The sequence below is a fragment of the Panthera leo genome, chromosome B1 (assembly GCF_018350215.1).
Source record: "Panthera leo isolate Ple1 chromosome B1, P.leo_Ple1_pat1.1, whole genome shotgun sequence".
In the NCBI taxonomy this organism is placed as follows: domain Eukaryota; kingdom Metazoa; phylum Chordata; class Mammalia; order Carnivora; family Felidae; genus Panthera; species Panthera leo.
In genome coordinates this window covers 141,027,805-141,054,430 of record NC_056682.1, presented here as the reverse complement: position 1 = coordinate 141,054,430, position 26,626 = coordinate 141,027,805, and the positions used below count along the sequence as shown (strand labels likewise).

Genomic DNA, 26,626 nt, shown 5'->3' with positions numbered 1-26,626 from the left:
AGTTAGTAAATAACATATAAATACATGTTTACTTGGATTTTTCTCAACATCTTTGTGGCTGTTGTACAGTCTCTTAAGCAGTTTTAAGATATTTTATCCTTTCTGTAAAATGGTCTTTCCCAGTTTACTGATGTATTTCTAATTTGTGTGTTTAAAATTAGTATCATGGCATTTTTCATTTCCATGCTATTCCTGAAGGTTTATGTTAATGGCTTTCAGAGTTTATCAGCCGCAATCCTTTAAACAAAGCTTAAGAACACACAGTCCTAATGGGGTTTTCATTTGTGGATCCTTTAGTGTAAGGTTCCCCAAGGACAGTGGTCAGCATTAATGAAAACATCTTGAAGTCTGTAAACCACAGTTACTTCTGTGTTAGATGTAGTGAAAAGCCTTGAGCTATCACTTGAAAACAAAGAGGATGCAGGAAATTCTCTCTCATTGCTTTCACGCAGTTGCCACTTTATAGCAAATATTTTTCGGAGTCACCAGGATTAACATAATTTATTGTTCTAGAGAACAAATGTTGTATATTTCTAATTTGTTACACCAGAGGGGAAAAATGAAAGGCCTCTTTGTATATGTAGCAAATGTCACATTGCCTGCCTGTCTGGGGATGGGAGAGTCTCCTGAACCACTCCTGAAGAGAAAGGAAGTTGCTGCAAATTATGGGTTTGTTATGCTTCCAACGTGCATGTGGGAATGTACATAATACAAACAAAGAGGTCATTTTGAATTAGTGGCACTTCGAAATATTTCCTTCCAGGTTGGACACCGAGGGACAATGCAAGATTATCCGGGCTTCAGCCCATCAGTGGATGCTGAAGCGATTCGCAAGGCAATCAGAGGAATTGGTCAGTACTGCTTTGTAATTCCTCTCTTTATGTTGAAGCAAATCAAGAAAGTTACAATTTAAGTGCATTGGTTCAGGGGTGCCTGGGTGGCTTAGTCAGTTAAGTGTCTGACTCTTGATTTTGGCTCAGGTCATGATCTCACGGTTTGTGAGTTCAAGCCCCACATCTGGCTCTGTGCTAACAGTGCAAAGCCTCTCTTGGAGTTCTCTCTCTCCCTCTTTCTGTCCTTACCCCACTTGTGCTCTCTCTTTCTCTCAAAATAAATAAATAAACTAAAAAAATATTTTTTAATATTTAAAAAAATAAAAAATAAAAGTGCATGATTCAATTTGCCCAAGTTGGGTTACTTGACTATAGAAATTGTAAGGACTGGAGCGCCTGGGTGGCTCGGTTGGTTAAGCATCCGACCAGCTCAGGTCATGATCTCGTGGGCTTGTGAGTTCAAGCCCTGCATCAGGCTCTGTGCTGACAGCTCGGAGCCTGAAGCCTGCTTCAGATTCTATGTCTCGCTCTCTCTCTGCCCCTCCCCTGCTCAGGCTCTGTCTCTGTCTCAAAAATAAATAAACAGTAAAAAAAAAAAAAAAAAAAAAAAAAAAAAAATTTAAAATCATAAGGACTTTTAAAAAATGTGAAATAATAAGGAAAAATGTATGGGACACCCAGTTTTATTAAATCTTAATATTTGCCATATTTACTTAATAGGAAACACTACCATCACCATGGACCAACAAGAATGGTCATCATAATGAATCATTACAGATACCATCCCTGCTGATTCTTCCTGGATCTCTTTCCTCCTCAATCCCCTTTCCACACTGATTTGTAATGCCACTTCTGTCTTGTAAGTTTCTCTATTTTTCTGCTCATTTTTCTCACCATCCTAAACTAGAGTGTATTCTCGTGAAACTTAATTCTGTAACTACATGTGTATGTATGTATTGTTTTCTATGGTCTCAAACAGTATAAATTGGAACCATGTTGTGTATTATATGTACATTCTTCTGCAACTTCTTTTTGTCTGTTAACATTTTTTTAAATTTTTTAAAAATGTTTATTCCTTTTTGAGACAGAAAGAGAGCGCAAGCAGAGGAGGGACAGAGGGAGAGGGAGACACAGAATCTGAAACAGGCTCCAGACTCTGAGCTGTCAGCACAGAGCCCGACGCGGGGCTCAAACCCATGAACTGTGAGATCATGACCTGGGCCAAAGTCTGATGCTTAACCAACTGAGCCACCCAGGCACCCCTCTTAATATTATGTTTTTGAGATTTATCCATGTTGATATGTTTAGCTCTGCTTCATTAACTTTACTTGCATAGTAGTCTATTGAATTATTAGATCATAAGATGGGATATTGATGGAACATGTAAACGGCCTACAATTCTTTTCTATTACAGTATAAAAATGCTGCATTGAATATTCCTGTGTACGTCTTGTGCACATTTGCTAGCATTTCTCTAGAACATAACAAATGGAATTCAGAGTTGAAGATGTTCATCTTCAAATTAACTAGAAATTTTGCCAAACTGCTCTCTAAAATAATATGCAAATTAACATTCCTAACTAGCAGTACATGAGACCTAGTCCTGCTCCATATTCTCACCAGTACTTGCTAAGGTCACACTGTTCTGTTTTCCCAACTGAGTGGCTCTAAAATTGTATCTCACTCTGCATGTATGTTTGCTTCCTCTCTTCCCCATCCCCCAAGACTGATATGATTGAGTCTCCTTTCTTGTTCATTTGCTTCTTCTTTCTTGAATTATTTCTTCATATCTATTACCCATTTTTTCAGTTGGATTGTCTTCTTCATGACTGGCAAAATTTTTTCTTTTTTATAAATTCTGGATATAAACTTTTTTTTAAAATTACAATCCATGAAAATATCTTCTTCCAGTCTGTGATTTTCTTTTAACGTTGGTTATAGTAATTTATATTGCATAGAAATTTTAAATTTTAGTGAAATCAAGTTTACCAGTATTTTTTTATGATATACTTATTACTGTGCCTTTTCTGTAACGGGCTCATAAAGATATTCTCCTGTGTTTTCTCTCCAAAGTTTTACAGTCTTATTTTTCACATTGGGATGTTCAATCTACCTGGACTTAACGTTTGTGTATTTAAAGGTATCTAATTTTATTTTATCTCGAGTGGCTAGTTCATTGTCCCAGCACAATTTATTGAAGAATACATCCTTTCCACACTGATTTGTAATGCCACTAGTGTCTTGTAAGTTTCTCTTTTTTTCTGCTCTCTGCTATGCTCCATTGGTCTGTTTGCCTATCCCTGTCTCAATATCACATTGTCATAGTTATTATTATAATTTTATAATTAGTATCTAATAGGGCAAAAGCTTTTCTTGGCCCAATTCCCTCCCCTCTGAATTTTAGGGTCAGTTTGTTAGGTTCCATGAAATATACTGTTAGGTTTTTTTTATTGGTGTAATATTATCTCATTTCTGTCTGTTTGGCTTTACATTTTCTTTCTGTTTCTAAATGACAGTCATTTCTTCCTTTCTCTCTGTGCTTTCCCTGTTTATGCTCAATGTTGAGTAGACTGTTCCATGAGGTTAATGTCAAATTGAACAAATTAATAGTCTTTAAATTCTATTGCTTGTCTTTTCTTTTCTTAATATCATGTTTCTTCACAAATTTTTGCATTTGGGGTTGCAGAAGCAGAACCATTACCTATGTGTTCTCAGTCCAGAATCAGGTATCCTAATGGCATTTGCATTAGACATGTGTCTGATCCCGTCTCTGAACTAGGAGGCAGCTGTTTTACTTTCCTGTCTTGAGCATATGCAAAAGCAAGAGATGAAAAACCTCCTAGCATACAAACTACACACAACTGCGAGCAGTAGCTTTGTCTGGAGTCTAGGGCCATAAGGCGTAGAGATGCAGAGAAGGGGTAGAAAATTAGAACAGAGATGGGAGGCAGAAGCTAGACCCTAAAGAGCAGGTGCATGAGCTACGGGGCTTGAGCTTCATCCTGAAGGTTACAGAGAACCATTAGGATTTCAACCGAGGGATTGACATGATCAGGTCCATTTTAAAGAATTTACTGAGGCAGGGTGCCTGGGTGGCTCAGTCACTTGAGCGTCCGACTTCAGCTCAGGTCATGATCTCACAGTCCGTGAGTTTGAGCCCCGCATCGGGCTCTGTGCTGACAGCTCAGAGCCTGGAGCCTACTTTGGGTTCTGTGTCTTCCTCTCTCTCTCTCCCTGCCCCTCCCCTGCTCATGCTCTGTCTCTCTCTGTCTCAAAAATAAATAAAAACATTACAAAAAAAATTTTTTTAAGAATTTACTAAGGCAGTAATTACAGTATGAATTGGAAGGGGGTCAAGTCAGGAGGCTATTGACGTTTCTAGATAAAATATGATGCATGCACAAGGGCCAAGGAGAGGGAAAATTCAAGAGATGCTGATGATTGCTACCCTGTAGGGAGTAAAGAAAAGAAAAGGGTAGACCACTAGGGTCTTTGGTTGGGTGACTGTATCCATAGTGGTGCCATTGATGAGGGTGCATAGAATGAAACACAAGTTAGAGAGGAAAGAGAATGAATTCAACCCAGAGCATCTGAGATACTTGTGCAGTTGGGGGTGGCTAGTCGTGCCCCAACACAGATGCCATTACAGGTCCAAATCGATCATCAGACTCACAGGACACAACTAGGCTTTAATTGAGTTCCATGTTTACTTAATGCCATAGAAGAATCCAGGACCAGAGATGTGGTGGGACAGCATCTTTCCCTGGGAGGCCCAGCCACTAACCAAGTACATGGTTTGTTTGCCCCATCCTTGATGTATATAGAGTATGTACCATGGCCACTGGCATATATAGCCAAGGAGCATGTGGGTCACCTCAACACTGAGAAGTTGAGCCTTAAGTTCCAACTGATTTTTTATACCATGAATCACATAGGCCCAAGGCACATAAGCCAACTCAGAGCTCCCCAACCCAGGGGTAGTCCTCACTGCAAATGAGGTGGACACAACTCCCCATGTTACTTCATACTTTAATTACCAAGAAAATAGTGACCTTGAGGACATTCTCAAACAGGCCAGCATCAGCCCTTTACTTACGACAGGTGCTTAAGTCTATGGGTCTGGTACGTCTGAAAGTGGTACAACTCAGAGAGGGAAATATATGTTTTGGGGTCAGAGATTTGGTTTTACATTCTTGCTACTAAAAAGCTGCATGACTTTGGCAAATGAGATAACTTTTCTAAATATTGTGTTTTCATCTTTGGAACAGCTGAATCCTACCTACCGCCCAGAGCTTCAGTGAATATTATGACCATGAATAAAAGGTATCTAGAATATGGCAGGTTCTCAATACATGTCAGTTCCTTTTTTTTAGAGAAAAATATTTGACATCAAGTATGGAGATAAGAGAGAGATAAAAGGTGATAGGACAGCAACTGAACCTCATAAGGGGGGAAAAAACCCTAGTTCAAAAGCAACACATTCCTCGCACTACTCCCTCGGTCTGATATACAGGGAGGAATATTTGGACAATAATTGTTGTCTTTCCCCCAAACTCCCCTAAATTAATTTTCTTTTCCAAAAGCCTGGCAAAGAAATGCAGATTCCAACCGGGTAAGAACCTGGAAATTAAAAATTAAAATGCCTTCCTCTCTGCATTTGTTTCAAACCATTGATCATTTCTCCTTTGTTCATAACAGATATTAGGCATCTTTGGGTTGATGGTGAGTAATATTCTTTTTGTTTCGTTTAGGAACCGATGAGGAAACCCTCATCAGCATTCTGACTGAAAGGACAAATGCACAGCGGCAGCTGATTGTTCAGGCGTATCAAGCAGCATATGGAAAGGTATGATTTGATTAACATGACAACTAGTAAAGAGCTAATCACTATGGATCAGGGATGCTCCCACGTGATTATGCCTGCAGATCTTTTGTTTCAGCCCAAGTGTAACAGAACGTACCCTGTGTATCCAGTCACAGGTAGGAGTCCTGGTTTTGCTCTTAACTGGCTGAATGGCTTTGCATATGTTATTTGCTCTTTCTGGACCTCAATTTTTCCACCTGCTGAATAAGGAGGGTTGCCTTAGACAAGTAACGTTAAACCAGGAATGATTCTGCTCCCCAAAAGATATTTGGGAATGTCTTGAGACATTTTGATGATCACACCCGGTGGGAGAGAAAGGGATGTTTCTGGAATGTGGTGGGTGGAGGTCAGGGATGCCACTAAAGATCCTGCAATGCACAAGACAGCCCCCATAGGTAAGAATTATCTGACCAGTGCTCACGTCGACAGCACATATACTAAAATTGGAACGATACAGAGAAGATTAACTTGGTCCCTGTGCAAGGATGACGTGCAAATTCGTGAAGCGTTCCATATTTTTGTTTGTGAGTTCGAACCCTGCATCTAGTTCTGTGCTGACAGGGCAGAGGCTGCTTGGGATTCTCTGTCTCCCTTCTCTCGGCCCCTCCCCCAGTTGTGTGCTCTGTCTGTCTCTCTCTCTCTCTCAAAATAAAGACATAAATTTTTCAAAAAAAAAAAAAAGGATTATCTGATCAATTATCTGGTAGATCCTGTCTTCGATGATCTTTAATTTGTCTTCCAACTTTAAAATATTTTTGTAATTGTAGATTTAATTCATTCAGCAAATGAAAACTTACTTGTATATAAGAACATTTTGTGTCTTTTCCACACAGTGTATTTGTTCAATAATAAACTACGATGTGTCAGGAGTGGGATATTTCTCTGTGTCAGGAGATATCCTTGTCTTTGGAGACTCACTGATCTAAAAAGCAGTTCCCTCTTTTTCTTATGAGGTTAAAATTTTATTAGAAAAATTAGAAGTAGGGGCGCCTGGGTGGCCTAGTTGGTTAAGCGTCTGACTTTGGCTCAGGTCATGATCTCACGGTTTGTGGGTTTGAGCCCCACATCCGACTCTGTGCTGACAGCTCAGAGCCTGGAGCCTGCTTTGGATTCTGTGTCTCCCTCTCTCTTTGTGCCTCCCCTACCCAAGCTCTGTCTCCCTCTGTCTCTCAAAAATAAATAAACATTGAAAAAAAAATTTTTTTAAAGAAAGAAAAATAAGTGAATAAAATAAATTCGGATCTTCGTAAGTGCTATGAAAGAATTAAAATGGGATGGTGTGGTAGAGAGTGACTGGTGAATGGCTCCTTGAAATAGGGTGGTGAAGACATATCAGTGACAGGGTGTTACCTTACTCTCAGCTGAAAGTAAACAGTACTAAAGATTCTGGTTTTTTGTTTCTGTTTTTGCTTTTGTTTTTTTATTTGCTTGATCTGGGGAAGAGCATTACAGACAGAAGGCCCAGCAAATGCAAAAGCCCTGAGGCAAAAACAAGCCGGGAATATTTAAGAAACAAAAAGACTTCCAATATGGCAGAAGTGTGGAGAATAGAGGGAGCAGATGGGAAAGATGCCATGGTGGGGGGGGGAGATTTCAAATATGCTGGGCCTTGCCGTCTTGCTACAGAGTTTAGGTTTTACTCTAAGAACAACAGAGAATCATTGAAAGTCTGTAAGCAAGAGAATACTGTAAACTAATTTATATTTTCAAAAGATCATTTTAGCTTCTGTGGCTAACAAACTGTGGTGGGAAAAGAGTGGTAACAGAGCAGTCAGCCTGCTGAGTCCAGGTGAGGACTGAGGGTATATAGTGACCATCCACAGGCAGCTCAGGCATCACCTCCTGGCAGTGTTTTCCACACACCCGGACTCTATGAAGACACCCTTCGTAATGTTTAACCTTCACACTTTATCAGATACTTAACATATTATACTGAAATTTTATCTTCAAATATTTCTGGTTTTCCCATTAGAGTATAATATCCTAGGAGTAAAGATTTTTAACTCACCTTTAAAAGCCTACCACAGAGCAGGTGCCCAGTAAATGTCTGTTAAATTTAATGAATTGCCAAGCTTCTCAAAAAGGCAAAACACTCACGTATAGGGAACATGAATGATCCATTGGCCTTTCAGTATTTCCAAAATATGGAGGAAGGAAGGATGGAGGTGAAGGGTGACCCCATTTCTCACAGTGGGATGGAATGAGAGCATGTGAAGGAGGATTCAGTTGGGAAGTCCTGGGTTGAGGACAGATGGTAATAACAGTTTAGCATTTAGAGAGGAAACACCCTGTGGCGATTAAAGTGGAGCTAGTGACCCTTGGCGCTCTCCCATTTGTTTTGCCTGTTCCCCACCCACTAGGCCCCCCAGTGGCATGGTAGATGTTGGTATGTATCCACATTGTCATAGCAGTCTGGGAGGCTGCCAGCCTCTGTCTCAGAGCTGAAAATAATCAGCAGCAAGAAAATAATAATTCAATAACACTCCTTTGAATATTGAAAATAAAAACCACATTACCTGCCTTCAAGCAGGGAAGATGGACTGTACTTACGTAATAAGTGAAAACAGTGCCAAGGGACAATACTAAGTAATAGGTGCCCCATTACATTCAGGGTTTTCCCTGCTGTTGCCAGGAAACTGCTTTTGATGGCTCGTGGTTCCACACTCTTAGCAGAGGCAAGTGACCGCCACTGTCCTCTGTTCCCTTTTCTCTCCAGAGTTCTTTAGCGGTCACTGAGAAACAAGGAATCGAGCAACTACCCATGAATCTGGGTGTGAATTACAGAGCTCCTCTTCCTCTTCTTCCCCCTACCCCAACCCAAGTATTGAGAGCATCTTTGGTGTGTGGGAAATGCATTGTGATACACAGTTCCTATCAGTGGCACTCATGTAACCCTTTCCATTGGCTTTCCTTCAGAAAACCTATAAAACAGAACATGTTGGAAGCAGTCACAAAATGCAGATTAAATCCTTAGAAATAGTTCACCATTTCCTTTTATTCCCTGTGAATTGGCATGTTTTTGTTTGAATTGATACATATGTTTATCTTTCACTATGTGACTCTAAAGAAAGAGAAAGGAAAAGTATTTCACACTTTCTTCTTTGGGGTTCTTTATCTTAGGAACTGAAAGATGACTTGAAGGGTGATCTCTCTGGCCACTTTAAGGAACTCATGGTGGCCCTTGTGACTCCTCCAGCCATGTTTGATGCGAAGCAGCTGAAGAAATCCATGAAGGTATGAGCCCAGTCTGAGCCATTTCCACCTGAGATTTGACTAGGTCATCAAGAGTAGTGACTTTCTTCCAGTGCACACTTGAGACATGGGTGTAAAAAGGACAGATTGGATGTCATTTTGATGCTATACTATCCGAGTGGTAAAACAATACTGAAATGGGGAACGGTTGTGGAACCTTGTGCCCACATGTTCTTGGGCTGAAAGGATATTGTCATATCCTAATTCTGTTTCCATGGTTTTTGACCCAAAGAGTCAAATTCTCTACTTTGTTGTCATTGAGAGTAAATGGCACCATCATCAACCCCATTGCTTAGGTCAGAAACCCAAAAGAATCTTTGATCCCTTGCTTTCCCTCACTCTTCAAAGCTCCCAAATCTGTCTGCAAGTCCATCTATCAGAAATGTGTGCAGGGTGCCTGGGTGGCTCAGTTGGTTAAGCGTCCAACTCTTGGTTTCAGCTCAGGTCATGATCTCATGATTCATGAGTTTGAGCCCCATGTCAGGTCCTGCCCTGACAGTGAAGAGCCTGCTTGGGATTCTCTCTCCTTCTCTCCCTGCCCCACCCTAGCTCACATGCTTGCTCACGTGCTTGCATGCACGTGCACACTCTCTCTCTCAAAATAAAAAAAAAGAAAGAAAGAAAGAAAGAAAGAAAGAAAGAAAGAAAGAAAGAAAGAAAGAAAGAAAGAAAGAAAGAAATGTGTGCATGTCTCTCAGGATTCATTGCTACCATTCTACTTCAACCACCACCATCTCCTGACTGGACCATATCAGTAGCTCTCTAGTTGGTCCTTTGCCTCTATTTTTGCCCACTTGAAATCCATTCACCACAGAATAGCCAAAATTATTTTTATAAAGTCATTTTTGGAATCATATTATACTATTCACCTGCATAAATCTCCAATGGCTTTGAATACTTAAAATCCAAACTTCTTACTATGACCTTCATCACCCATCACAGTCTGGCTCCTATCTCTTGACTTCTTAAAAATTCTATCTGTGCTGGTCAGGGTTTCCCAGAGAAGCAGAAGCAGTAGGCAGGAGATATATATTACTAGATTTATTGCAAGGAATTGGTTACATAATGATGGAACTGGCTGGCCAGATCCAAAATCTGTAGGGCAGGCTGGAACTCTAAGCACAAGCTGGAGCTGTTGCCCGCAGATGGAATTTCTTCTTCTTCAGAGAAGCCTCAGCTCTGCTCTGAAAGCCTTTCAACTAAGTTGGGTCCACCTGAAATATCTAAGATGATCTCCTTTACTTAAAGACACTCAATAATGGACTTTAGTTATGTCTACAGAATACCTTCACAGCAAACCTAGATTTGTGTTTGATTGAGTTAACTGAGGACTGTAGCCTGGCCAAGTTGATAAAGTTCCATAAAACTGCCCATCACACCCTCTCCTCCCTCTCCCCCGATTCAGTACTATAGCTACACCGGCCTTCTCTCTGCTGCTTGAACATTCTAAGCTTATTCCTACCTTGAGGTCTTTATACATGATGTTCTTTCCATCTGGAATGTTTCCCTCCACATATTTTCTATCAATGCACTCAGTTTTATTTTCTTAATTGCACCTAATACCATCTAAAATTATGTCGTTTATTTTTTGCTATTTGTTTATTTTTTTTTCCATCCAATTAAAAGGTATATCTCCATCATAACAGGGAACCTCATCAGTTTTGGTCTGCATCTTCTGAAATGAAGTAGGTGCTCAATGCATTTGTTGAGAGGAAGGAAGGAGTCTATATCTGAGGCATAAGCTGTATTCTGCCTCCTTATCAGAGATAGGAGATATTTTTCTTTTCTGTGGAAGATGTAGGGGCACCCAAGAAGCAGATGCCAAGATGGGATGAGACACACGAGAGATTTCCTGGGGAAAATCTTTTTTTTTTTTTTAATGCTTATTCATTTTTTGAGAGACAGAGAGAGACAGAGCATGAGTGGGGCAGGGGCAGAGAGAAATGGAAACACAGAATCTGAAGCAGGCTCCAGGCTCTGAGCTGCCAGCACAGAGCCCGAAGCAAGGCTTGAATTCATTAACTGCAGGATCATGACTGAGCCGAAGTTGGCCACTTAACTGATTGAGCCACCCAGCACCCCCCTCCCTGGGGGAGATCTTATGAGGGATAAAGAAGTGTCAGAGCAGGGTAAGTTGGGTGAAGCTTCAGATGGCAATACAGGGCTTACACACATGACAGAGGGACAGAAGTAGGCTCAGATAGGAGGAGCCTCTGTGCACAGGGCAGCTCGAAGAAAACCATGGCAGGCCGATGGGGAGCTCCAAAGCAAAGACTGCCCTTTGGAGAAGTCCTACACCGGGCAGAAATGGCCCAGCTCCAGTACCCCTTCCATGTTGAGTCACTTGCTGAGACAGCTTGGAGGGAGAATAGCCTTTTCGTGAACCACGTGGCAGATCCAGAGCTATGGCAGTTGGAGGCTATCAACCAACTATGTTCTTTGCAGCAGATTCTCTTAAAATGAAGTCTGAGTGGTGCATTTCTATGACTGCCACATGGGGGGCAGTTTAACAGGTACAATAATAAGGATTAGATTCACCAATAAAGATTCAAAAACTTTCTGTCTTATGCAAAAGAAATCCAAAGTAAGCAGTCCAGAGCTGGGTGTCATGGCACTATCATTATCAGGCACTCAGGCTCCTTCTATCTTGAGGTTTGTCCATCTTCAGCCTGTAGATTACACTTTTTGGCTAAAGATGGCAACTCAAGATCCAGGCAATATGTCTTTACCCCAGTCAGCTAAAAAGAATAAGAGACAAAGAAGGGTTCATTCCCTCTCTTTAAGGATTCTCAGAAATCGTATGTGGTATTTACATATATTCTATCGCTCATAATTTAGTCATATGAACAAACCTAGCTCTAAGGGAGGCTAGGGAGTAATATAGTATCTGTTTGGGTAGCTATGTGCTAAGTTATAAATTAAGGGTTTTATTATAAGCAAAGAGGGTAAAAGAGATGGGGTCCATTCAGTTTTGCCGTGAACCTAAAACTGATCTAAAAAATAGTCTGTTTTTAAATTAATTAATTAATTAATTAATTAAAATGGAGAGATGTTGAGGGCAGCTAGGAATCTGTGCCACAGAGGGACAGAATTCAGCCTCTTTTCATAAGCTGCATCAACATTATTTGATCAAGTGCTAGTGTAAATGGCTTTTCATAGAGTCACAGTGTGATTCAGTGACCTCAGTATAAATCAAGGCTCAGGGTAACTAGTCCCCAGGTCAACTAGGCCCATGACACACATTACTGAGCCTTTAACAATCTCCCTATATGAAGATGATACCTGCTGACCATCTAGTGCAATGGTAGAAGGATGAACCCATTCAAAAGAATTGCAGAGCCCTTAATAAACATAATGGTGTGTTCAAATGCTCACTTCTGATCTTGAATGGCATAGGCTTTTCCCTTTGTGCTATTTCTTTCTGCAATTATTCAATTTATTCTTTATACTAGAGTAGGACATTTTCTTCAAAATGTTGGTGTCAGTTTAGATGATTTGTGTTATTTTTGTACTAAAGTATGTGGAAAAATTAGAAAACTATAGCAATATGCAACCTTATGTGGATTTACTAAAACTTCTTTTCATCTGTATAAAACAAGATATCAAGCCTGAAATGCATGAAATTAAGTGTTTTAAGTATTCTAAAAATAGATTTCTTTTTTCTTTTTAGGGTGTCGGAACAAGCGAACATGCATTGATTGAAATCCTCACCACCAGAACAAGCAGGCAGATGAAGGAGATCTCCCAAGCCTACTATACAGGTAGTCTTATTTTCTGCTTACTTTTCCCACTGTCCACACACATATGAGCCAATGTTGCTTTTCCGAGACACCCACCACGCTCTTCTTCGCAAGGCATTTGGGGAAGGCAAGACATAAAAAGGAGGATACATTCTAAAATGGGCTAAATGTGGATTTTCAGAGAAATTTTGAATATGACCCAAGCTAGAAACTGCTGCATAACAATGGCATTGACATTTCTCATTTATAACATTATAGCTATAGGGGATTTTGCCCTTGGCAATCACTATTTATTGAACCAACTATTTTCATCAATGTAAGATTTCATCAAATCATGGTATATTAATATTATATATTAAAAACCGCTCAGATTAGCCTCATGATTTTTGGTGTGGAAAATGAGACGAACCATTTAGAGAATGTGTTGAGCATGTGGATTCAGTATAATTGGCTCAAGTCCTAATAATCTGTCAGCTGTGACACAGACTACCGAGGGTTAATTCTGACAGACTACCGAGGGTTAGCATGACTACACAAGTTAAAGCACAGCCCCCACAGGACTACCCTCACTTCAGACACCAGCCACAAGCTCAGTGCTCCCAGGCCGTGTGCCCTTCTGACCAAACGGCTACACATTTAGGGGTTCCCACTACTTCCTCGGGTTCAATAACTCACTAAAATGACTCACAGAACTTAAGAAAGCATTATACAGTCAACCCCTGAACAATGTGAGGGTTAGGGGCACCGACCCCCAGCACAGTTCAAAATCCATGTATAACTTTTGACTCCCTCAAAACCTAACTGCTAATAGCCTGCTGTTGACCAGAAGCCTTACTGGTAACATAAACAGTCAATTAACACATACTTTGTATGTTGTATGTATTATATACTGTGTTCTTATAATAAAGTAAGCTGGAGTTAAGAAAATGGTTTTAAGAAAATCACAAGGAGGGGCATTTGGGAAGCTCAGGAGGTTGAGCGTCCGAATTTGGCTCAGGTCATGATCTCATGGTTTGTGAATTTGAGCCCCACCTTGGGCTTACTGCTGTCAGCGCAGTGCCCATTAAAGATCTTCTGTCCCCCTCTGTCTCTGCCCCTCCCCTGCTCACGTTTTCTCTCTCTCGCTCTCAAGAATGAATAAACATTGAAACAAACAAACAAAAAAGGGAAATCGTAAGGAAGAAAAAATACATTTACAAAATTGTACTGCATTTGTTGAAAACACCCACATATAGGTAGACTGTGCAGCTCACACCCATGTTGTTCACGGGTCAGTTGTACTTACAATTATAATTCTACTTGAAAGAGTAGAAATGAGGACCAGCCAAGTGAAGACATTCAGAGGAGACGTCTGAGAGGGTCCCAAACACAAAGCTTCCGTGTTCTCTGGATGTATCTCCTTCCCGGCACATCGATATGTAATTACCAACCAGGGAAACTCCTTGGATCTTTGGTATCCAGCTTTTATTAAGGATTCATTACATAGGCATGACTGGTTGCATAACTGGCCACACGATTGAACTCCATCTCCAGTCCCCCTCCTTTCACTGCAGGTCAGGCTGACATCCTCTGGCTCAAAGCCCCAACCCTTCTAAATCACATGGTTGGTCTTTCTGGTGGGACCAGCCCCTACCCTGAGTTGTCTTGTTAGCATAAATTCAGCTGTGGTTTGTGGGCACCTGCCACGAATAACAGACATTCCTATTATTTGGGAAATTCCAAGGATTTAAAAGTTACCAGCTAGGAACCAGAACAAAGACCAGCCCAAATTCTGTATTATACAACAGCCCCCTGTAGCCCCCTCCAAGTACCCCAAGGGAGCCACAGTTTCTTTGTTTCTGTATCAGAGAGGTTCTGCAGTAGAAGTCCAGAGAAGGGATATACTGGCTCTTAGATGGGTGTCAGATAGGTCACTTTGAGAAATTCTCATTAGAACGTAAATACCTTCACTTAGCTTAATGACAGGTAAGTGACTGTTTTACTCATGTGCTCATAAGGGCTCCATTCAAACGGAATCAGCACTAGGCATTTTAACAGAATTTAACATAGAGAATTGTTTAAACACTTTTTTTGGAGGACTGAAAAAGCTAAAAGGGAACACAGGGATGATACAGAGGTATAAACAAACCCCAGGGCTGGAACAACAAGGGAAAGAAGTTGGAGTTTTCAGGAACTAGAAGCTCAGGGGAGGGGTATCACCTGGCCAGTGTTGGTGCCTCAGGGGCTCAGTGGAGAGATTTAAGGAACCAGAGTTCCGATCTCTGCAAAAGGGCTGCATCTGGCTGGAGCTGGCACCCTCCATGCTAAGTGACTTTTTCTAGGCGCCTGGAGCCAACCGCTGCTGCCAGGATTAAAGACCTTCACTGGTTTGCACTGACATGAGTAGCAAACAACTAACCTGTTCTGCTCTCCCCTGCCTTCCAGTCTCCCTCTACCCGCCCCCTTCCCCAGTGGTGGACCTAACAGGGAGTTGGGGCAGGGGAGAGGGGTACACAAGAGAAGTATAATTTGCAGTGTCCCAATCCCAGCTCCAGAAAGTAAGGTATAGAAGGTTGAATTTGGAGTAGATGAGATAATTGCTTAATAATAGCCATAAACAGGTACATTGTAGGTGTTTAAAATATTTGGTTCTCTGAGTTCAATGAGATTTGCATATAAAAAAGTCATCAGAGCCAGAGACTGTATCCCAAGGTGACTTGTTACTTCTGGGTATTTCTTAGAAGAGTTACTACTCCATGAGTTGACTTGCCACTTGATGGATTTCTGGGGTCCAGCGTCTATGTATAAACAACCCTAAGACGTAAGCTCTATGAGGGCAGGAACTTTGTCTGGTTTTGTTCACTGCTGTAGCTCCAGTGGCCAGAACAATGGGGAATAAATTCAAATATGCATTGAATGAATATCCTCAAGATTGAGATTGTCGTCTTAAGAGCCAAGTGAAAGTTCTAGCTTTTAAGATTGTTGTTTTGCATGTATGAACTGTGGTAGTAGTTCAAAGTTATCAGAGGCCCCTATATCTCTGTGAGATAAGCTCTCTAAGGCTATAAGGAATGGGACAGCATTTAGGTTACCTTGATTAATAGGGATTAATGATACATAAGAAGTAAAAGAAGAAAACAGTCTTAATCATGTGTAGCTAAGCTTTACGGAGATGAGATTCAGGACACAGCATTAACCTGGAGACTCAGCCCTCTTGTCCCTCCCTCAATATCAGGCATTCATTGCTCCCTGTGCTAATGTTTCTGGTACAGTAACTCTTTTCCCTTTCTGCTTCTACTGTTCTCGAGAGCACCAAGTAACTTCTCTCCCCTTACCACATGGTGTTTGTCTACATAGGCTTTTATTTGCTGCATGGTTTATGGTTTTTCTTGACTTCTGTTTTGTGCCTTATTCCTTAGGGTCTTTCCACCTCTCTGTTGTTGTACTGTCTTTGACTCTTTTTCTGTACAGCTCACTCCCTAAGAGAAGATTCAATGGGCTAAAAGGAAAGCTGAGAATGTAGTCTTTAAGTTGTGTGAATTATGTCCTGTTCAAGGTCCATGTTCTAGTACTGAAGAAGAAGGAAATAGTAATTGGAGGGCAAACTAGCAGCTTGCCCACACTAGCTTTTCCATTATCCATATTTTAATGCCACTGTCAGATAAAATGGACCATGATTTGACCCAAAAAGGCAATTCTTTCTGTTCTTACACATCTGCCACCACACACAACATGGTAATAGTTATGAGAAGAACGTGTCCGTATCAGAAGAGAACCAGCAAGATGAAAAAAAGAGGTAAGATTTATTTTATCAGGTACTCACTCCTTGGCAAAGTTGACATTTAAGCTTTTCTCTGTTTTGTAATAATGTTTTTCAGTTTGTCAAGGTTTAATTTATTCTTATTTGGTTTCAGTATATAAGAAGAGTCTTGGAGATGACATTAGTTCGGAAACATCTGGAGATTTCCGGAAAGCTCTATTGACTTTGGCAGATGTAAGTTTTTATTTTTTCTTAACTGCCCGATAAGCTGCATGCTTAATGATAATTTCTAGGGAGTTTAAAAATAACCAAACTAAGACAATGAGATTGCAATTCTCCTTATGAAATAATACATTCGTTTTACATTTTCATTTCTGGACTCCAAAGAATATTTATTTCTTTTGTTGGTATTTAAATTAAGTAGGAAGCATGATACAGAAAAATTTTCTTCAGAAATGGGTATATCAGCCTCTGGATTAAAAACAAACAAACAAAAAGACTTGCAATGGGTTGCCTGGATGGCTCAGTTGGTGAAGCCTCTGACTTTGGCTCAGGTCATGATCTCACAGTTCGTAGGTTTGAGCCCCACGTTGGGCTCTGTGCTGATAGCTCAGAGCCTGGAACCTGCTTTGGATTCTGTGTATCCTTCTCTCTCTGCCCCTCCCCCACTTGTGCTCTGTCTCTCTCTCTCTCAAAAATAAATTTTAAAAAATTAAAGATTTTTTTAAAAGTCTTAAAAAAAGACTTGTGAAAACAAAAACAAAAACACGATTGCTGCAACTTTATGGTTGCCGCCTTTGGAAGAGTTGCTAAACCATTCGTCAGCGTGTGACCAAATGAGCCCACATCTAGCTCTCTCTTCTTAGGAGGCTCATGACTTTATAATAAAGGTGGTAAGGTCAAGGGTGAGATATAACCACATGTGTGTACATGAGAGGAGGAATTTAAGCCATATCTCACTGGCCCCTTTCGGCTGATTTACACAGCTCTTTACATGTGACGAAGTCCCAACGCTGGTCTCAGCCTGCGGGTAGAAATAGTACTTGTCGAAGTGAGGCATTATGCCACAAGAAAACAGTTTATCCTAATTATGGTTTCAGTTACTTCCAATGGTGAAAACCTTAAAGGTCGACCCGACAAAGCCAAATTGATGAGGCATTGCTGCAAACATGCACTTGCACAGGTTTGTGTGCAAGAGCACACACGTGTTTGTGCACGCACAGGAGCACACAACCTCCACAAGAGGCAATTGCAGAGTAGGACTTCAGGCCAGGTGTTTAGACTCAAACTGCCCTGGACTCTCACGCTCCTTGGCTGCCTAGTAGCTTTATTTAGACAAGTTACTTTAAGCCTTAAAACTTCTGTTTTCACATCTGTAAAACTAAAATAACAAGAGTACCAACCTCGGGGGCTGTTGTGAAGATAAAGAGAGAGAGCGCCTGTGTGTAAAGTACATAGCACCTGAAAAGTGATCGAGACGTGGTGGCGGTGGCTTATTAGCAGTAGTACCATTGACAGTCAGCATTTTTTTTTTAAGTTTATTTATTTATTTTGAGAGCAAGAAAGAGAGCAGAGGAGGGGCAGAGAGAGAGAATCCCAAGCAGGCTCTGCACTGTCAGCGCAGAGCCTGATGCAGGGTTTGAACTCACAAGCTGAGATTGTGATCTGAGCCGAAGTCAAGAGTCACAAACTCAACCAGATGCCCCGATAGTCAGCATTTTTTTTTCCTGGAGCAGAGTGCGCAATTAAACGGAATAAAAAGGCAAACTAACAGCGGAGTGGCAGCAGCACTGAAAAGGAAAATGAAAGAAACCACGTGGAAATCAGACAAACATACAAGGACCTAATGTCTGCAAATGGGAATAAATGTGCTTTAAAAATATTACAGCCAAACATGCCATTCACCTACAATTCTCAAAATAATTCCGGCAATCCTCTTTCCTATCTCCCCTCTTTCTGTAGTGTGCTGAGTTTCTCTGCACAAGCACACATGCACTTAGCCACAGAGCCCTCAGTGTTAGATTTCAAGGGTTTTGTCTTTTTAATAGACTTTATTTGTCAGAGAAATGTTAGACTTCCAGAAAAATGGAGCAGAAAGTACAGAGTTCCCTTATGCCCCTCACAGTTTCCCCTGCTATTAATATCTTGCATGGTGTAGTATATTGTAATTGGTGATTGAATACTGCTACATTATTATTATTATTGTTATTATTAACTAGAGTCCATAGTGGACATTAAGATTCACTCATGGGTTTGGACAAATAGATGATGTCATGTATCCACCGTTACAGTATCACACAGAATAGTTTTACTGCCCTAAAATTCCTACACTCCAGCTCTTCATCCTTCTCCTCCTCCCTTCAAAACCCTGCCTAACACTGGTCTTTTTACTGTCTCTATTGTTTTGCCTTTTCCAGCATGACATATGATGGGAACCACACAGTATGTTGTCTCTTCAGACTGACTTCTTACATTTAGTAATATGCTAAGTGTCTTTCATGGCTTGATAACTCTTTTCCTTTTTATCGCCGAATACTGTTCCATTGTGTGGATATATGACAGTTTGTTTCACCCGTTGAAGGGCATCTTGGTTTCTTCCAAGTTTGGACAATTAGGTATAGAAACTTCTGCAAACATCCATGTACAGGTTTTTGTGTGGACTTCAATTTGGTCAGTGTCAAGGAGCACAGTGGCTGGATTATGGTTAAAGTGTGATTGGTTTTGTGAGACATGTCCAGACTGTCAAAGTGGCTGTATCGATTTGCATTCCCACAAGCAAGGAATGACAGTTCCTGTTGTTCCAAATCCTTTGGTGTTGTCAGTGTTTTGGATTTTAGCCATTTTCTAATAGGTATGTAGTGGTATCTCATTTATTTTTTTATTTTCTATTCCCTAATGGCCTATGATATTGAGCATCTTTTCATGTGCTTTCTTGCCAACTGTATTTCTGATATCTGGGCAGATCTCTTGCCCATTTTAAAAGTAGGTTTTCATTATTTTATGTGAGTGTCTAGAGCTCTTTATGTTTTCTGGATGTAAATCCTGTACTAGATGTGTGTTTGTAAATATTTTTCCCAGTCTGTGGCTTGTGTTTTCATTCCCTTAAGATCTTTGAGTTTTCAGAAGAGGAAAACGAGGCTCAGAAAATTGTGTGATTTGCTACAAATATCATGGCTGATGAGTAGCAGAGCCACAACGGGAGCCCCGAGTGCCTGATTCCTCTGTGTTTCCTGGCCTCTGCTGGAGAAAAAAATCTCTAAAACATCCTGTTGATTGGAATACCGAGTCTTAGAGTCTTCTTTATTTAAAAGGATTACCTTTGTTTGCATCTTCCCTGTTTAGGGCAGAAGAGATGAAAGTCTAAGAGTGGATGAGCAGCTGGCCAAAAAGGATGCCCAGGTCAGTAATAGAGCAAAGAAAACATCTCCTGTAACCTTTTTCCCCCTTGACTGCCTTTTCATTCATTTGGCATCACCGGCTGTCTTCTCCTGTCCTCTCTGAAGGAGAAGCCTGAAGTCTGGGCATCACCCACCCTAGCCCTCTGCCTTCCCCAGTGGGTGGGTATTATTCTTCTGGCTCCAGCCACCCTCTTAGATTCCTAGTTTGCTAACAGTGGAACGGTGAGAGACTTGGAAAAGAGGTTATCTCCCTGAACTCTACAACCAAGGACCTCCTCTTGTCATTCCATACCCTCTGAGAAGGAGGAGGAGGAGGAGGAGGAGGAGGGGAGGGAGAGAGAGAGAGAGAGAGAGAGAGAGAGAGAGATTGTGTCCATAATAACATTCTAGGTCTTCCTTTTTATCCAATAGATTCTCTATAATGCTGGGGAGAACAGATGGGGTACAGATGAAGATAAATTCACCGAGATCCTGTGTTTAAGGAGTTTTCCTCAACTGAAACTGAGTATGCACTCACATTACAATCCTTTTTGCTTTGTGTTGTATTTGCAAATGTTTTTTGGCTTAATATACAAAGTTATGTAAAATGAAGTTAAAAATAGCAAAGTCTATTCCATTTGCATGTATAAACACTTCAGGAAAAAAAAAAAAACATGGGGGAGCTGTGTTCCAACTCAAGATACAACTGACACTGCTCTTGTCTTCCCCTCCAGGTTGAGTACATCACTCACTAGTGACAGGTAACAGATGGGAGAAGATGGCAAGGAGAAAGAAAGGGGGAGCCCTCTGGGGTGAGAGGAGAGAGGAGTATTCTAATGGTATTCAGGAAGCTGAGGCAATGCTTCCAACCCAATTAGCCACTTCCCTAGTTAGCCACTTTCCAGCAAAACCAGGCATTGTGGGTGAGAGTATCTTAATGCATTAATGAGAATGAATATTCAGCTTTTTCTGATATAAAGCAAATTGGGGAAAGGGGAGCATAGTTTTTTTGCTTAGGCCGACTATTACATGGAACTGCTAAGCACCCACCTCCTCATTCATGTATCTCCCTGAACCACCTGGAAGCAACAGCACCCAGAAGCCCAGAACTCCATTCGCTGTGAATAGCTGAGTGTGGCTCCCAGGTGTCGGTCAATAGAGCAACCGCAGCACATGACTAGGCTTATGCTGAGTTTATGGAAAAATGAGGAAGCATAAGGATATTACTGTGACTTTTTAATTCTGAAATTGCCCTTCCTTGATTTTGGCATTAAAATTTCACTTATTTTATAAAATAATGGTAATAGTGTATTATAGTTCCTTTATTAATATCTTTATTTGAAACATAAAAACCAAACAATCCTAGATTTCTCTCCAAAATTTTTTTTTTTCAAAATTTACTTGGCTTGCAAAGTATGCCTACATACTTAGGGACGTATGTGTGGGTTTTGCTTTGGGGCAAAAACGGATCAAGAAATCTGAATGCCTTCTGGTAAGTGTGAGTAGGCCATGCTGCCTTTGGGGTGACTTACTCAGCAGAAAGAAATCTTCATAATTAAGATTTCATTAGCAGATAAAACATATTTGACTAATGACCACACTGTTGTTCCCAGGTGCTGCTATAATTTAAAAGTAGCCCATTGCCCTAGATAAATCATTTTTCATTTAACCTTTCAGGTGATTTTAAATTCCATCAGCCTGGGAAGGGGGAGGAGAGAAGACAGAATGAGATCATTGAAGAAAATGGCCAATGAAGTTTAGGTTTTATTGCAGATGATTCTTTTTTAATTTTTTTATTAACATTTATTTATTTTTGAGAGACAGAGAGAGACAGAACACGAGTGGGGAGGGGTGGGGGGGGTGGACACAGAATTTGAAGTAGGCTCTAGGCTCTGAGCTGTCAGTACAGAGCCCGACATGAGGCTAGAACTCATGGACCGTGAGATCATGACCTGAGCTGAAGTGGGACGCTTAACCGACTGAGCCACCCAGGCGCCCCAACTGCAGATGATTTTTTTTAAAAGAAACAACAAAAACTTCCATGTTCAAGTTTTGATGGTTTGAAGAAGGAGTTTTTGAGTTTGACATTTAACAACTTGATTTGCCGCATATCAAATAAAAAAACCAGAATATATTCGAGTGTGGTCAACTGGGATGCTTTAAATATTTTTATGGTGTTGCTTTCTAGCATTTGATGAATATAGAAATATTAGCCAGAAGGACATTGAGGACAGCATAAAAGGAGAATTATCTGGGCATTTTGAAGACTTACTGTTGGCCATAGGTAAGCCCTTGAGTGTTTGTAAACTGAGTTACTTTGCACTTGTTTTAAATTGATGTGAAGATTAGCTCCTTTCCTGTAAGAATCCTGAGTGATGCATCTTTATGCTCCCATATCCCCTAGCACAGTCCATGGTACACACGATATGCTCAACAAATATTGTTAAATGGATGCATGAAGCAGTTATCTTTTTAGGTTTTACTTTGTCTTTTAATTTTGTATTGGTTTGTCACCACGCTTGGGTTGTAAACTCCCTGAAAGATGAAAATATTACATTTATATTGCCATTTTTATTGGGGCTTGTTGAAAGACTGAGCAACTAAGCCAATTTAGTGATTCATCATATTTGGTTATTTTTGGAAGATATCAATGGCTTCCCAAAACTGAGCCCCGGTCAGAGCTATAGGTCTTCTCCCTCTTGGCCATGCCAACCAGGAGTATCAAACAGAAGGTCAGTCACAGACCAAATCTGTTCCTAGAGACATGTGAATTAAGGAGCAGACGCAAAACACTGTTACATAAGTGGATGGGTCTTCTCAATGAGGTCTCTGCCTCGTTGTTATTTATCAGCAGTTAAAGATGCTAGAAGCAGAGCAAAGGTACACCCTAGGGAGTTAGCGGTGTAAGCGTAGGTGTTGCTGTGTCTGGGAGTTGGAGATGAGTCGGCTGCTGTGGGAGTTTCTCTGGCAGGTAATTTTATTTTCCTCATGACTAAAGGTAATTACTGTGCTAACGTTCTGTGCAAATATGACGTGATAAGCCTCTGAAATTCAGGTGAAGCATTCCCCTCTTCATTCTCAATAAAAGCCAGTGGTGACGAGGGGGTAGAGTGGTATGGTTACTCAAAGAATCTTTTTAAAAAATATATTACCACAGATTGACTCAGTTTCCATTAAATGAAACTGAACATTACTTTGCTTTTTTATAACAGTCCGTTGTGCCAGAAGCATGCCTGCCTTTTTAGCTGAAAGACTGCATCAAGCTTTAAAGGTTTGTCTGGAAATTTCATATACATTCTTATTCTCCCTCAAGAAGAATATGAAAAGTATTGCATAATATTGATGGAATTTCATGTTTCTTTTCTCCTTTGATGAGTTCTTTTTTGTAGCTAAATTGTCTACTAATTTGTCTCATAGGTAGAGAGTATCCTAATCCTTATAGAGACAGGTACAGTGACGTGTTGACTAAATCGTTTCCTCCACTTCACAGTATATGCAGGCAGTAAAAGTTGTTTCAGAACACCAAGACTCAAGCCTGACCCATTAGATCCAGTGGCCTCTCAAACTGCCTTTCTTAAACTAAACCAAGCTGAGTCAGTAGCCTTTCGTGCCATAGAAACCCTGGGTTTCCTTGTCTATTTACCGCTGATAGATGGTGAGGTCTCTGAGTACAGGCATTTTTCTTGCTCTCTTCTATCTTCAGACCTTTGCACTGAGCCTGGAACTTTAGAAGATGCTTACTTCAGGGTCTTCACTGGAAATTTCCTATAAAGGTCCACATGTGCCTTAAAAGTTATGTTCAGAGTGAACACGCCAAGTCCCTCACCTCACCCCCCACCCAAAGGTGCTTCCTGTCCTGTGTTCAGTCACCTCAGTGGATAGCCCCAACAGGAACCAGCCTTGCCCTACTTTCTGAAGTTATACCATTCACCCTATCTTTGTCCCCCATGCCTCAGCCACCTTGGCCTTCTTTCTGTCCTTGACTATGCCAAATGTCTTCCCCCATCAGAGTCTTTGAGTTTGTTGCCCTCTCTCCCTGGAATGTACCTTCTCCAGATCTACCTCTGGCTGGCTCCTTCTCACCTTTCAGGTCACCTCCTGAGAGAGATCTTTCCTGACTAAACAGGTCAGTTTGCTTCCTTTCAGTCACACCCCATTATGTAATTCTTACTACTATTTACATAAACATGTTAATTTTCTTTACTGTCCATCTCCATCCATTAGAATGTAAACTCCATGCAAATAGAGATATAATCTGTGCTGTTCACTACCGTATGCACAGTACATGGAGCAACGTCTGATATGTAGTAGATGTTCAGTAACTGTTTGTTGAATGAATGAAGAAATGAATAGTGTCAATATCCACCTAACTGCTCAGCAAGAAATTTTACACTTTTCTCCCTCCTTCATTCTCCCCAAATGATACATCCCTAAATTTTGTCAATATACCCTTGTAAGCACCCCTTAAATCTACACATTTTCTCCATTCCTACCACCATTATTCTAGGTCAGGCCATCATGAGCTCTCTTCTTGTTACACAGTCACCCCTGGATGGGTCCCAAAGCTTGTAGTCGCATTCTGTTCTCTGTATCCCACTCTTGCCCTGCAATCCCATCTGCATGCTTCTGTCAAAGGGATTTCCTGAAACATAAATCTGATCTGCTTTCAACACTGTCATGTTCAACAGATTGCAGTTGTTCTCCACATTTGGGGTAAAGTCAGAATTTCATTCGTGGTTTACAAGGTCCAGCCTTTTCAGACACATTTCTTGCTATTATTCTTCCCCATTATTTATGCATCCTTGAATGTGGCATTCTTTCTTGGCCTGAACCTTCATGCATGCTGTCTCCTCTCTTGGAACATTTTTCCCCTCTCTATGTGAGCCCTACCTTCTTTTCATCTGGCTGATTATTTAGGCCCCAGCTCAAATACCCGTTTCCCAGACAGACTTTTCCTAATTCTTGATCTATTTTAGGCTCTCCTTACATATGCTCCCATAGTACCCAATATTTCCCATATGTTGGATTATATTGTAATGGCTTGTTTTCTTGCCTGTATCCTTTACAAAATTGAAAGCTTAAAAAGGGTATCTCGTTTTTGTTTTTGACATTTTGCATGGTGATGGCACACAGTAAATGCTCAATAAATATTTCTTGAATATATGAATGATAAAATTTGATGACAAACGAGTGGAGAAGAGTCACTGTGGTTGAATATTTTGTGCAGCATTATCTATTTCCTGTAAGTATAGATCTATGTATTGTTTTGCGGCCAGTGAGATTTGTATTGTGGACATCTGTATTTCTTAACAGGGTGTTGGAACTGATGAGTTTACTCTGAACCGAATAATGGTTTCCAGATCGGAAATTGACCTTTTGGACATTCGAGCAGAGTTTAAGAAGCATTATGGGTATTCCCTATATTCAGCAATTAAAGTAAGTCTCCCCTCGAAAGTAGTAAAACACATATTGCCTTTTTCTACTCATCTTCTTTCCTGCATACTCTGTAAACATAGAGATATGTGACTCAGTTTTCTTACTCCCTGTCAATGCATGAATGTGTTTTCTGAGTTTAAAATAGTGATAGCATAGGAGCGCCTGGGTGTCTCAGTTGGTTGAGTGTCCGACTTCGGCTCAGGTCATGATCTCATGGCTTGTGAGTTCAAGCCCCGCATCGGGCTCTGTGCTGACAGCCCTGAGCCTGGAGCCTGCTCCAGATTCTGTGTCTCCCTCTCTCTGCCCCTCCCCCACTCACGCTCTGTCTCTCTCTCAAAAATGAATAAATGTTAAATGAGCACTGGGTGTTGTATGTAAGTGACGAACCACGGGAATCTACCCCCAAAACCAAAAGCACACTGTACACACTATGTTAGCCAATTTGACAACAAATTATATTAAAAAAATAAAAATAAATAAAGTGTACAACTTGAGGAATTGGAAAAAAAATTTTTAATAGTGATGGCATAAATAAACAAATGAATGAACAAATAAATAAATACATAAATAATAGTGATAACAAAATGTCTCCCAAAGATAGTGATTATTTTTCAGCTCCAAAATCCCAGGCACATAACAGACACTCAACATTTTCTTTTAGGTTTAGTGGCCATTAATTGTCCTTCTTCTTTGAATTATATATGCAAATCAGTTACCTATATTTTATATTGTATTCTTATTTATTTATAGTCTTATTTATTTCAATTTTTCTTTATGACAATAGAAGGAAATAAAAATACATGTTTTAAAGTTCCTATTTTTAATGGAAGTATAGTTGGCATACAATGTCCCATTAGTTTCAGGTGTGCGGCATAGTTAAATCTCCTCTTGTTTTACTCAAAACATAAAGAGCATGGTTCTGCACTGTGGAACTCTTTTCATTTCAGTTTATAGGAAGTTTTCTCATTCTTTTTAACAACTGCACATCATTCCATTGCTTATGTATTCGCACCCACCATATCAATAGATGTTTCCAGTTTCTTGCTGCTACAAACAATTGAATGATGTTGTGCTATGCATGCCCAATGTCATGAGGTGCAAGTGTGTCTAAGGGATACAGTCCCATACGCCAGTAGGATTGCTGAGGCAGATGTAAATACATTCGTAATCCTGGTAAATGTTACCAGTGCACTTCCCTTTGCACATCATGTAGTCAACTCGATTCATTCACCAAAACGAATCCTATTTTTCTTTCAGCCAGAGCTTTTGTTTTTACACTAAACCTTTGCAGAAGGTGCTGCATGCTGAAGTGGAAATTGAGGAACTTATTCAACAAGGCACCTCTCAGACTATGCCTGGGGCTTAGCACAGATTTCATCAGTTCA

The 26,626-nt window shown here is 40.6% G+C and overlaps 1 protein-coding gene and 1 non-coding gene across 2 annotated transcripts in view; both read left to right on the top strand.

Moving 5' to 3' along the window:
• Positions 1–26,626, top strand: part of ANXA3 (annexin A3) — a 53,000-nt gene that overhangs the window by 19,624 nt on the left and 6,750 nt on the right. Inside the window, exons 3-12 of the mRNA XM_042936113.1 lie at positions 764–851; positions 5,585–5,679; positions 8,818–8,931; positions 12,620–12,710; positions 16,583–16,662; positions 19,771–19,827; positions 20,238–20,331; positions 21,994–22,089; positions 23,018–23,076; positions 25,119–25,241. Of these exons, the coding sequence (XP_042792047.1) occupies positions 764–851; positions 5,585–5,679; positions 8,818–8,931; positions 12,620–12,710; positions 16,583–16,662; positions 19,771–19,827; positions 20,238–20,331; positions 21,994–22,089; positions 23,018–23,076; positions 25,119–25,241 (897 nt within the window). The remainder of the gene's footprint in view (positions 1–763; positions 852–5,584; positions 5,680–8,817; positions 8,932–12,619; positions 12,711–16,582; positions 16,663–19,770; positions 19,828–20,237; positions 20,332–21,993; positions 22,090–23,017; positions 23,077–25,118; positions 25,242–26,626) is intronic.
• LOC122218751 lies at positions 6,111–6,217 on the top strand. Its single transcript, XR_006202083.1, has one exon. It is a non-coding gene; the product is annotated as a U6 spliceosomal RNA (small nuclear RNA).